Genomic DNA, 14,111 nt, shown 5'->3' with positions numbered 1-14,111 from the left:
ATCTTGTGTTGCTTGTTTTCTTTTGTATAACTAAGTCTTGTTCTTAGGCAATATATATTGAATATATACCGAGCTGAGTGAATGAAGTTCTATCTTTCCTTCTCTGTGTGTATTGCTTTGTGTCACAGGCGGCAATTGCGTTGACATGACCCATCCTTAGCCCCCACCCCACCCACCTCCTTAAAGCTGCACTCTCACAGCTTGACCGTTTGACAATTTTTGATATTGTTCTTCTTGTTATGAGGCAATTTCTTTTCCAATGTCAAGAAACCAGTGATAGACGGATGCTGACAAAAAAACAGCAGATCACAGTTTTTCATATTTAAGGTCGAAAAGTGATGTTTTATGACAAAAGCGTTTCTAACGCTTTAAGAAAAATGAGTTAATCGGTACGAAACACCATTTATCGAACATAAAATTGAACAACTGCGATCTGATTTTTTGCCAGGAGTCTCATATCACTGGTTTCCAGCCATTTACGCTAAAATTGGTTCATTCCAAGACAAAAAAAAAGTTGTCAAAAACGGTCAATCTGTGAGAGTGCAGCTTTTAAAAATAAGTAAAAAAAGTATTTTTTAAGGAGGGGTTAGTGACCATAGGGGGAGGGGGTCATGTCAACGCAACTGCCGGCTGTGTTTTGTGCCATGAATACCTCGTATTTAAATTATCAGGGGTCAACAATATGAGCAACCCTCGATGTTCCGAGACAACAAGTTATAGCAATTTTATGGGCATCGTCCGATAAATGCACGAACAATCGACCATGACGTAAGGGTGTCTCTCCCCCCAAACCCTTAAAACCAGAATATCGTCAAAAATACTGCTTTTAATTGTGTGTTTTTATTCAAGTAATGGCCTCGCTGGCCATTTCTTACAATTATCATGTAGTTCAGTTAGTATTACCTCTATGCATTTTGTACAGTTTATTTTAGCATGCAAGTAAGAGCCTTTTCCGGTATAGTTTAGACAAAAAGCAGCATATTTCCTTGTCTTGATTGGCTATGTCGAACTAAAATCCAACACAAAACATGAACTAATACGTATATTATAATAATAGCGTAATGGCAATATAATGTGTACACCATACTTATTAATGTGGAGCGATCGAAAAAAAAGGAAATGCTAATGCAGCTTGTGACTGAAAATTGTGTCCATAGATTTCATATTGGGTTGAAGAATGGTCGGAAAACTGGTCGGCGTAAAGGCCCTGTCTCAAGAGCCAAATGGGACGGCATCCGGAGAACCAAAAAGGGAAACGATTGGCGTAACGTGCGCGGCCCCAAGACTCAACAGATCCCTTCAGCGAAAAGCATCCGTTGGGAACTAGTGGGTAAGCCAACTCCGATCCGGTGGTCTTGTGCTATATTTCCAGCATACTGTGGCCTTGTACTCTATTTTCAGCATACTGTGGCCTTGTACTCTATTTTCAGCATAATTTTTAGCATACTGTGGCCTTGTACTCTATTTTCAGCATTCTGTGGCCTTGTACTCTATTTTCAGCATAATTTTTAGCATACTGTGGCCTTGTACTCTATTTTCAGCATTCTGTGGCCTTGTACTCTATTTTCAGCATACTGTGGCCTTGTTCTATATTTCCAGCATAAAGTGGCATACTCTTTACAAGCATTATAGCTGACCTCCAATCTACTTTGGCCTTGTGCTACATTTCCTTTACCAGCATTAGGTGACCTTTTACTCCGCGTTATTGGGTTCTGTACTCATAATAGTCTATTTCCAAACTATATCAGTATATGTTCATCATTAATTGGCCTTGTACTAAATTTACAGCATAAGTTGGCATTGTTTAATATTGCCAGCAACATTAGATGTGCCTTGTACTTAATTATCAGCATTAAGTTGATGTGCACTTCGTTTCAATCATAATTTTATGGTTGCTATGCTCTTCATTATAAACGTAAGATCACCTTAGAAATCTAAACTGTCAAGCATTCGACGATCGTGCATGTTTTCTTTTACCAGTCGCCGCTCACCATGCATTTGTGATGAGGTTCGAACAAAACACCGCGGCTTTTGACTGAATATTAACAAATGATACGGCTTGTGGCCGTAATGATATAGCTAATAACGAACACCATCCAAATGAGATTACACCGTATAAAATGCTGTCTTATTAAAACGTCGTCTCGCTGGACAAAAAGGCGCACTAATACAACGGAAACGGACCAATCCAGCTAGGTACGTACTATTTCTACCTGGACCATTTAGACCTGGTCCAGTTTTGTCCACTACAATCATTGTTTGTTTTATAGTATATATTTGTTTTGATCAACGCCACACGTATGTAAATAAAGTATAAAAAAGTGTTCATTTCTTAGTGACTTTCAGATTCCGGAATTATTCAGTTACAAACTAACATGTATGTTCGTCCGTGTATGAGCTGGTCGCAGAGCTTACGCTCGGTGTTGTCTTGAAAACTGCAACCATTAAACAGTATTTTAGGTACTATCAGTTTTTTATTACTTGCGTTCATAACCCAAAGTGAGGCAGAAAAGGGCCAGGCCAAATGGAACTGGTAACTGGGCCAAAATGCTAACTGAGCCGAATTACAACTAACCCTGAAACATTACGCCTAAGAGTGTAACGCAATGCTTACTAAAAAAAATTGTATGAACTGTTGGTTAATAATTTACATGGTCAGATAAACATGTGAACTGTTGGTTAAAACTTGAATATTTGGCATGGTCAGTAAAACGTATAAGCTGTTGGTCAACACGTTGCATGATCAGTTAAAGATATGAACTGTTGGTTAGTACTTAGCATGGTCAATCAAACATACGAACTGTTGGTTCTTCTACTACGCAGATATATTTGATACTTGTTTGATGTATCTTTAACAGTTCAGTGAATTCGAGTGAAGGACTGATCAGCTATCAAGTGTGTGGGTTGATGTAGTTGTGAAATGCCACCGAGCCAGTCCTGGGTTTCATGCTCACTAGAGAAAGTGATTCATTTCAGCTCAGTTCGCTTAAATTATAATTAAACTTCAACAATGATCAAACTTGTCACTACACATATTACAAGTGATGTTCATCAACATCAGATCATCAACATGTAAAAATTATCTACCTCTCTACTTTTACAGCGGCTCGGGACCTCAACAAATACGTGTGCAGTATAACAAGCACTATCTGAATTTGAAGAAGAATTATTTGTGTTGGAAAATATGAAAACAGGACAGATTCTAATGATCGTTCATGTCCGGGGCATTCACTTTTTATAACAAAAGAAAAAGATCTGTAACTATAGCGGAAATTATCCCTGAAGAGCTTGGGACTTTCATTTAGTGAAAGGGCGCTTCAGTCAAACAAATTTGTTACCTTGAGTAAATATAAATGTGCAGCACTTAATTTAAGTACAATATGTAAAAAGTATTGAATACATTCTGAACTGAATATTCGTGACAAGTGTACTTGAACATTATATTATTTAAGCAGTTGGAATATTAACTCATGATTATTTTAAGAATATATTTTTCGCATAAATAATAGAATACAAAAACGCTCGCTTTTCTTCGAGGTCATTTCATTGAGAAATTGAAGCGCTTTATGTCTGTGATTGCTTTAAGTGATTGTGTTGTTGAAGGAGAAGCTATCAATTAAACACTATCATTTTTAATGAGATCAGATAAAATAAGATACATTTTATTTCAAGCCATTGGCCATATAAAGTATGGCAAAGGGGTCATGATATACAGGTGATGTATAAAATAGGTTAAATCACAGAAACATTTTTTTTTGTATTCAATTAGTCTAAGAGTTTATAATTTGATAATTTAAACAATAACCTTGAGTAAACGCAGATAGATCAATATCCATTAAACATCTTACCCATTTTTATTTCCATGAATATCAAATTCGTTATCAGTCTATAAATCAGTCAAATAGATTTTTAAGCAAAATGACTTTTACAAACTGAGGGAATATAAGGAATAATAATATTGAACCTCACACACGAAAACATTTAAGGAGAAGCATGCAAATTCAGTCAATAAGTTTTTCGTTATTTACTCTGATGGGGAAATGGTGAGTAATTTTATTCATAACGCGGCTAAGTCTATGGACAAATTTAAAGTTGAGTCCCCGGAATGTGCCTGTTCTGATTTGCCGGCCCAAAATGTTCATATCCTTATGTTACAATTTTCTTGTCTAAATTAAACTTCATAAGTCTGCCAATTGCATCCCCGGTAGTTGCAGTTTCTCGTGTTATTACCAAACCAGAGTTTGTATACGACATTCTGCTCATATTGATGACATTCGCCTAACACATTTGTAAACAACCAACGCAGACACAATAACTTTATTAACTGTATTAATTACAATTGATTTAATTATATTAACGCAATGTGCATTCTGTTAAGTCCAAAATGTAACGTCTAGACATATTTGGACCGTGAGTGAGTAACTTAAATGTCAAGTGAAACCAAGAGGTGCATCAACAGTAGGTAAAACGCAAATCTATGACAAGTCATATGTTGTCGTATTTACGCTTCTCTGCACAGATAATTAATGAAACGGCCCAACTGTCTAACTTTATTGTTTAGCGAAACTGATTGGTTCTTACACCATTCGTAACGTTTAGACAATGGCGGATCGTATAGAAACAAAATAGTGAATTAATAAACGTGTGTTTTAGCTACGGGAGTGATATTGTCTTGGATTTATTTTCTTTCATTGTACATGCGTTCCAAAATAAAGTAATATTTTATTGGAATACGGTACACTTGTGGTTATAATTTCATTAGTCGTTTTTTTTTTCTTTCAAGATGTGTATACTGATGTTGTTGAATACTTGAGTATGTTTATGATTAAGAATGTTCACAGCATATATACATAGAGATGGTAAGCATTGCTATCTTGGAATATAATTAAAGAGCAATGGGTGTTTTCTTCCTGTTCGGAATAGTATTTTCTCATTTTCTTCAATGTGGAACGGTCGATCCAAATGTAGTAACCCAAAGCGAAATACCGAAGAAAATAGAAGTGATTCCTAAGCCTAAAGGAGATTGCAGACGATATGAAAAGGACCCGGATGACCAAGAGTTCCGAATTGCTTGGTTGGCACCCGAAAAAGAGTACCACAATTTTAGTGCTCGTACAAGTGTTGGAGTCATGAAACAGGCGTTGGCGTTTATTCGTCAGAAACGTCGTGTGATGGGCTGGAACGTTAGGTAAGACTATGTGAACCGCAAAGATATCAAAAATGGAGTTCATGGCTCATTGTTGAATTATCAGTTTTAGAAGTCATTGCAAATACATATCATACTACATCGAGATGAAAATTACAGTAAAGGACGCACGAACTTTAATAAACATAATACAATGAAATTCCCATTCATGGAACCTTGACGTGGTTCATATCATGACATTGATAAAACTACAAGAAAATACTACTACACCCTCACAGTATGTAATACAATTAATAATAAACACTGTTTACTCAGGCTATATATAGAAATTTAAGTAAGTGAAAAATTCAGTCATAAATTTTTAAAATATAATAAAAAATGGGTTTTTTTAAGCTTCAAAATGAGATAACTCGTCAACATGGGTAGAGCAAAATGACATGATGTTGCTTGTATTACTCGTTGTTTTCCGTGTGTTTTGCCCCATGGCATCGTATCGCAGCATATAACAGTATGCACAACACCTATAACATCAATAGGAACACATTGGCCAATTTCCATATTTATCTTAAACAACCTCGTATGTATATAGTCGGTTTCCGATGTCAAAATTACATTATTGTCATTAACTACGCTGCAAGTAGATTTCGTAGTACTTTTAATATGATGAGCAGTTAATCCTAAGGACTTTACTACAAGGAATCTAAACTATTTATGCAATAATACACTGAGTTTAGAACAACGACCTTAAAAAAAACTTTATGACTTTATTACATTTTGGAAATTTGATTATTTATACAATAACACACTTCACTGGCAATCAATTTAAACTTAGTTATACAAAATACACATTTTTTATGAAAATAATATGGAAATGGCCGAGGAGTTCCGAATATATTGCGTTGGTTCATTACTGAACAAACGTATGACATGCTTCTTCAAGAAACTGTATAAAAGCTTCCTTACAATGGCCTTTTTTATACATTTCTTTTACTGTGAAGACAAATCAATGTATCTACTCGGTCTTAACGCTATCCATTAGCACGAGGTCTCTAATCCGCTTGATCAAATCATGCCCGGGACGCATATTTTCTACAAAATGCACATAAAAGGAAATATACCTAACGCAATTCCTCTTAACTAAAAAGTCACGCTTTAAATAATGGACAAGGCGCGTTGTGTTGTTTGTCATATCAAAGATGATCAAATTTTCTTGACGCATTAAAACCTATTAGTATTATTTTATTGTAATATCGGGACAGTAAAACTATTACAAAACTCAGGCAGTAGGAGACGTGTTCAAACCAGCTACAAAAGTAACTTTGCACGCGGATCAAAGAATGATTCAAAACATTTTGAATAAAACATAATAATGCCCTCATTTAACCTAGTGTATACCAAAAATATTTTACACCCCTGGCCTTGTAGTTTCTTCTCTTGTTTTGACTTCTAGCCATTCGTTATAACATATATGTGTTTCAATATTTTTACAGAGCGAAGTGGTATGATTCCAACTGCGACTCAAATCAAGCGATGGAATCTTTTGTTAAGGCTGTGGAAGAATACGATCCCGATGTCATTATTGGTCCCCCTTGCTCCGCAGGTAGAACGTCATATGCACAATTTAAGCAAAACTAAAGATGATTTATGATTCCTCGGACTTTATGTCTACCATTCTAACATAAAAGCAATAAATATATACATAGATTACAATTATTGTTTTCATCAAAATATGTTGCGAAATGTGCAAACTTTAACATAATGTATACACAGTTACATTTACAAAAAAAATACAAAGACGTTTTCATAATGTGAACACATAAATATGCATATAATTTTCACACACGAACTTTGATATAATTAATATGCTCAAATATTACGTAATGTTTACACACAAACGTTAACATAATGCATATACACAAAATGTATTTATACATTTTTTACATAATGCATATACATACGTTTACATCATGCATAATGTTAAGGCTGCACTCTCACATATAAAGCATTTTTACATATTTTTTTTAATTTTTGTCTTGGAAAGAGCAATATTTTGCATAAATTTCTGCAAACCAATGATATAAGATTGCTGACAAAAAATCAGATCGTAGATTTTCATATTTCATTTCGAAAACTAATGTTTAATAGCTTAAACCGTTACTAATTGTAAATGCGTAAAACATCATTTTTGGAATTTAAATAAAAAAATCTGCGATGTAATTTCTCGTCAGCTGTCTTATATAGCTGGTTTCCATTGATTTATTGCAAAAATTGGCTCGTTCCAAGACAACAAATAAAAAAATTGCCAAAACGTTCAATCTGTGAGAGTGCAGCTTCAACACATAAACTCAGTTAGTTTCATAAGGTATACACACAAACTCAGCTAGTTTCATAATGTATACACCCAAACTCAGTTTCATAATGTATACACCCAAACTCAGTTAGTTTCATAAGGTATACACACAAACTCAGTTAGTTTCATATTGTATACACCCAAACTCAGTTAGTTTCATAAGGTATACACACAAACTCAGCTAGTTTCATAATGTATACACCCAAACTCAGCTAGTTTCATAATGTATACACCCAAACTCAGTTAGTTTCATAAGGTATACACACAAACTCAGTTAGTTTCATAATGTATACACCCAAACTCATTTAGTTTCATAATGTATACACCCAAACCCAGTTAGTTTCATAAGGTATACACACAAACTCAGCTAGTTTCATAATGTATACACCCAAACTCAGTTAGTTTCATAAGATATACACACAAACTCAGCTAGTTTCATAAGGTATACACCCAAACTCAGTTAGTTTCATAAGGTATACACACAAACTCAGCTAGTTTCAAAATGTATACACACAGAGTGGTGCATGATGTACCAATATAAACTCAGCTATCTTCATAACAAATACACACAACCAATAACATATTGTTTACACATACACTCAGCTACTTTCAGAATGTGTACACAAAAACTGTTGCATCATGTTTTCACACAAACTCAGCTACTTTCATGATGTATACACACAAATCTTTTCATCACGCGTGCATATCTATATATACTCTCTAGAATAAACATAAAGCAAATTGCTACATTCAGATGCGGTATTTAACGCGAGCCTATATTTGCATGCTAAAGATGAACTAATAAGGAGATATTTACTTGCTCAATACAATAAACTTAATTTGCGGAATAAATATATAAAATGACAAGCAAGTCTAAAAAATAGTATATTAGTAATTTACATAAATGCATGACACATTAACACTGGTGCCGAAAACTTTTGCTACATACAAAAGTCGAAAGAATGTTTACAAAACATCTACACTATAATACTATTTAAATACATAACATTAAAGTGTATTCTGCAGACGTCTCAGCCCTTATTTTTATCATGAACTATAATGTATTATATTCTTTGACATTTAAAAGAAAGTATTTATGATGATTATAAAACATTACTACTTCTTTGAAATACATTACAAATTATGAAATAATACAACCTTAGTGAGGTAATACGTAATGTTTATTTTTTACTATGGACATAAAATTAAATGATGAAGAGAGGACAAAATAATTGTTTCAAAGTTTTTACTCATTTGTGAAGAGGTTAAGGTTGGTTTAATGACACACGGTGATTAATATTTCAATAAATTAGAACAAACATGAAATGAGATTAGGTAAGCGTTTTTCATATGATATTATGCATGTACATAATGTCTGATTTCTTGAGTTTGCAAAGGTCTCCTATATCCCATAATGGACCAAAATGCGTTAGCAAATCTCTCTTATATATTAATATAGACCCACATGAGTCTGCAATTGTCTCCATTATCTCAACATAGACCAACCGGAGTTTGCAAATGTCTCCAATATCTCAACATAGACCCATATGAGGTTGCAAATGTCTCCATTATCTCAACATAGACCAACATATGTTTGAAGACGTCTACAATATCTCAACATAGACCCACATGAGTTTGCAAATGACTCCAACATCTCAACATAGACACGCAGAAATTTACAAATGTCTTTAAAATCTAAATATAAACCCACACCAGTTAACAAATGTCTCCAATATCTCAATATAGGCCCAAATGAAATTACAATGAGTCCAATATCTCAAGATATATCTACATGAGTTTGTCTCAAGTCTCTCATAATAAACACATATGAGTTTGAAAATGTCTTCAATATCTCAATACAGATCCACATAAGTTTCCAAATGCCTCTTATATCTCAAACTACACATAGAAACACGCGTTTGCAAATGACTCCAAAATCTCATTAAAGATCAACATCACTTTGTAAACGTCTCCAATATCTCAATATAGACCCACATGAGTTTGCAAATGTCTCCAATATCTCAATATAGACCCACATGAGTTTGCAATTATCTCCAGTATCTCAATATAGACCCACATGAGTTTGCAAATATCTCCAATATCTCAATATAGACCCACATGAGTTTGCAAATGTCTCCAATATCTCCATATAGACCCACATGAGGTTGCAAATGTCTCCAATATCTCAATATAGACCCACATGAGTTTGCAAATGTCTCCAATATCTCAATATAGACCCACATGAGTTTGCAAATGTCTCCAATATCTCAATATAGACCCACATGAGGTTGCAAATGTCTCCAATATCTCAATATAGACCCACATGAGTTTGCAAATGTCTCCAATATCTCAATATAGACCCACATGAGTTTGCGAATGTCTCCAATATCTCAATATAGACCCACATGAGTTTGCGAATGTCTCCAATATCTCAATATAGACCCACATGAGTTTGCAAATGTCTCCAATATCTCAATATAGACCCACATGAGTTTGCGGACGTCTCCAATATCTCAATATAGACCCACATGAGGTTGCAAATGTCTCCAATATCTCTAAATAAAACCACATGAGGTTGCGAATTTCTCCACTATCTCAAAATAGACCCACATGAAGTTGCAAATGTCTTCTATATATCAAAATAGACCCACATGAAGTTGCAAATGTCTTCTATATATCAATATAGACCCACATGAGTTTGCGAATGTCTCCAATATCTTAATATAGACCCACATGAGTTTGCGAATGTCTCCAATATCTCAATATAGACCCACATGAGGTTGCGAATGTCTCCAATATCTCAAAAATGATCCACATGAGTTTGCGAATGTCTCCAATATCTTAATATAGACCCACATGAGGTTGCGAATGTCTCCAATATCTCAAAAATGATCCACATGAGTTTGCGGATGTCTCCAATATCTCAATATAGACCCACATGAGGTTGCGAATGTCTCCAATATCTCAAAAATGATCCACATGAGTTTGCGAATGTCTCCAATATCTTAATATAGACCCACATGAGGTTGCGAATGTCTCCAATATCTCAATATAGACCCACATGAGGTTGCGAATGTCTCCAATATCTCAAAAATGACCCACATGAGTTTGCAAATGTTTCCAATATCTCAAAAATAGACCCACATGAAGTTGCAAATGTTTCCAATACCTCAATTTTAGGATGCGAATGTCTCAAATATCTTAATAGAGACCCACGTGAGTTTGTAAATTGTCTCCAGTATCACAAAATAGGCTCATATAATTTTGCAATTGTCTCAAATGTCTCAATACAGAACAACATGAGTTAACAAATCTCTCAAAAATCTTAATATAGACACGCATGAGTTTGCAAATGTATCAAATATCTAAATATATACCCACCTTAGTTGGCAAGACCTTTATGAATTTCCAAATGTCTCTAAAACCCCAATTTCCAAATTCGCAATTGTCTCCAATATTTCAATATAGACCCACATGAATGTTCAAATGTCTATTATACCTAAAAAAACCCCCACATGAATCTGCATCTGTCACCGGTATCTCAACATAGACTTTAATGAGTTTGCATATGTCTCCAGTTTCTTAACATAAACTTTAATGCGTTTTAAACCGTCTCTAGAAGCTCAACATAGACCTCTATGAGTTTACAATCGCATCAAGTAGCTCAACACAGACCTAAGTGAGTTTGCAATCGTTTTCAGTATCTCAACATAGACCAAAATGAGTTTGCTAATGTCTTTAGTATCTCAATATAGACCTAAATGAGTTTGCAATCCTCTCCAATATCCCAACATAAACCTAAATGAGTTTGCAATCCTCTCCAATATCTCAACATAGACCTAAATGAGTTTGTAATCCTCTCCAATATCTCAACATAGACCTAAATGAGTTTGCAATCCTCTCTCAACATAGACCTAAATGAGTTTGCAATCCTCTCCAATATCCCAACATAAACCTAAATGAGTTTGCAATCCTCTCCAATATCCCAACATAAACCTAAATGAGTTTGCAATCCTCTCCAATATCCCAACATAGACCTAAATGAGTTTGCAATCCTCTCCAATATCTCAACATAGACCTAAATGAGTTTGCAATCCTCTCCAATATCCCAACATAGACCTAAATGAGTTTGCAATCCTCTCCAATATCCCAACATAGACCTAAATGAGTTTGCAAACCTCTCCAATATCTCAACATAGACCTAAATGAGTTTACAATCCTCTCCAATATCCCAGCATAAACCTAAATGAGTTTGCAAACCTCTCCAATATCTCAACATAGACCTAAATGAGTTTACAATTCTCTCCAATATCCAAACATAAACCTAAATGAGTTTGCAATCCTCTCCAAAATCCCAACATAGACCTAAATGAGTTAACAATCCTCTCCAATATCCAAACATAAACCTAAATGAGTTTGCAAACCTCTCCAATATCTCAACATAGACCTAAATGAGTTTGCAATCCTCTCCAATATCCCAGCATAGACCTAAATGAGTTTACAATCCTCTCCAATATCCCAACATAGACCTAAATGAGTTTACAATCCTCTCCAATATCCAAACATAAACCTAAATGAGTTTGCAATCCTCTCCAATATCCAAACATAAACCTAAATGAGTTTGCAATCCTCTCCAATATCCCAACATAAACCTAAATGAGTTTGCAATCCTCTCCAATATCCCAACATAGACCTAAATGAGTTTGCAATCCTCTCCAATATCTCAATATAAACCTAAATGAGTTTGCAATCCTCTCCAATATCCCAACATAAACCTAAATGAGTTTGCAATCCTCTCCAATATCCCAACATAAACCTAAATGAGTTTACAATCCTCTCCAATATCCAAACATAAACCTAAATGAGTTTGCAATCCTCTCCAATATCCAAACATAAACCTAAATGAGTTTGCAATCCTCTCCAATATCCCAACATAAACCTAAATGAGTTTGCAATCCTCTCCAATATCCCAACATAGACCTAAATGAGTTTGCAATCCTCTCCAATATCCCAACATAGACCTAAATGAGTTTGCAATCCTCTCCAATATCCCAACATACACCTAAATGAGTTTGCAATCCTCTCCAATATCCCAACATACACCTAAATGAGTTTGCAATCTTCTCCAATATCCCAACATACACCTAAATGAGTTTGCAATCCTCTCCAATATCCCAACATACACCTAAATGAGTTTGCAATCCTCTCTAATATCCCAACATACACCTGAATGAGTTTGCAAACCTCTCCAATATCCCAACATAAACCTAAATGAGTTTGCAATCCTCTCCAATATCTCAATATAGACCTAAATGAGTTAACAATCGCCTCTCATATCTCAACACAGACCTAAATGAGTTTGCATTTTTCTCAAGTTTCTCATTTATTTAGGCTGATTTTAACCAATTTCCTGTTAGGAAAACCTAACGCACAATAATTGACGGTCACACAACGTCACAAATCAAGATCGACAGACTACACTGACCTTTTAACAGCAGTCTTATATCACCGGTTTTCAGACATTTAGGCAAAATTGGCTTATTCTAAGACAAACAATAAAAGGTTGACAAAACGGTAAATCTGTGAGAGTTCAGCTTTAAGCGGCCACACATACAGATATCACAAACAACAACCTTTTAAGAGAAAAAAGCTGCAGTGAGTCTGCAATAGATATCATCATATCAACATAGGCTATTCCGCTATACAGACAACAGAAAAACTCCAACATAGGCTATTCCGCTATACAGATAACAGAAAAACTCCAACATAGGCTATTCCGCTATACAGACAACAGAAAAACTCCAACATAGGCTATTCCGCTATACAGATAACAGAAAAACTCCAACATAGGCTATTCCGCTATACAGACAACAGAAAAACTCCAACATAGGCTATTCCGCTATACAGATAACAGAAAAACTCCAACATAGGCTATTCCGCTATACAGATAACAGAAAAACTCCAACATAGGCTATTCCGCTATACAGATAACAGAAAAACTCCAACATAGGCTATTCCGCTATACAGATAACAGAAAAACTCCAACACAGGCTATTCCGCTATACAGATAACAGAAAAACTCCAACATAGGCTATTCCGCTATACAGATAACAGAAAAACTCCAACATAGGCTATTCCGCTATACAGATAACAGAAAAACTCCAATTTAGGCTATTCCGCTATACAGATAACAGAAAAACTCCAACATAGGCTATTCCGCTATACAGATAACAGAAAAACTCCAACATAGGCTATTCCGCTATACAGATAACAGAAAAACTCCAAAATAGGCTATTCCGCTTTACGGATAACAGAAAAACTCTTAAAGGGAAAAACAAACTTGACTAGGAGAAAACATATGCCACGTCTATAATGAGTGGTTTCAAAAACATCACAATAATAAATGAGTAGAAACAAGAATGATATGTTTTCTCATGCCAACTGCCGATCAATATGAACCTATTGACCTCTTAGTTAAATGAACATTGATTAAAATACCCACCACCTATGGTCCATTTATAGCTCTGGTTCTTGCCTTCAAGATGTACCTCATAAAGCGTTATTATCTATTTTGACTTATTTAACACATAATTTATATCGTCGAAATGCTTAAGT

The 14,111-nt window shown here is 34.9% G+C and overlaps 1 protein-coding gene across 3 annotated transcripts in view; it reads left to right on the top strand.

Moving 5' to 3' along the window:
• Positions 1–4,509: 4,509 nt before the first annotated feature.
• LOC128232039 (atrial natriuretic peptide receptor 2-like) overlaps positions 4,510–14,111 on the top strand; it is a 47,836-nt gene continuing 38,234 nt past the window's right edge. The window contains exons 1-2 of one of the 3 annotated variants that reach the window (XM_052945380.1): positions 4,510–5,188; positions 6,637–6,746. In XM_052945380.1, the coding sequence (XP_052801340.1) occupies positions 4,896–5,188; positions 6,637–6,746 (403 nt within the window). In that variant the 5' untranslated portion in view covers positions 4,510–4,895. The remainder of the gene's footprint in view (positions 5,189–6,636; positions 6,747–14,111) is intronic. The other 2 variants (XM_052945379.1, XM_052945381.1) reach the window with 2 other exon arrangements.

This window comes from Mya arenaria, chromosome 4 (genome assembly GCF_026914265.1).
Source record: "Mya arenaria isolate MELC-2E11 chromosome 4, ASM2691426v1".
Lineage (NCBI taxonomy): Eukaryota > Metazoa > Mollusca > Bivalvia > Myida > Myidae > Mya > Mya arenaria.
Note: the sequence above shows the minus strand (reverse complement) of the source record. Positions and strands in the feature narration are given on the sequence as shown.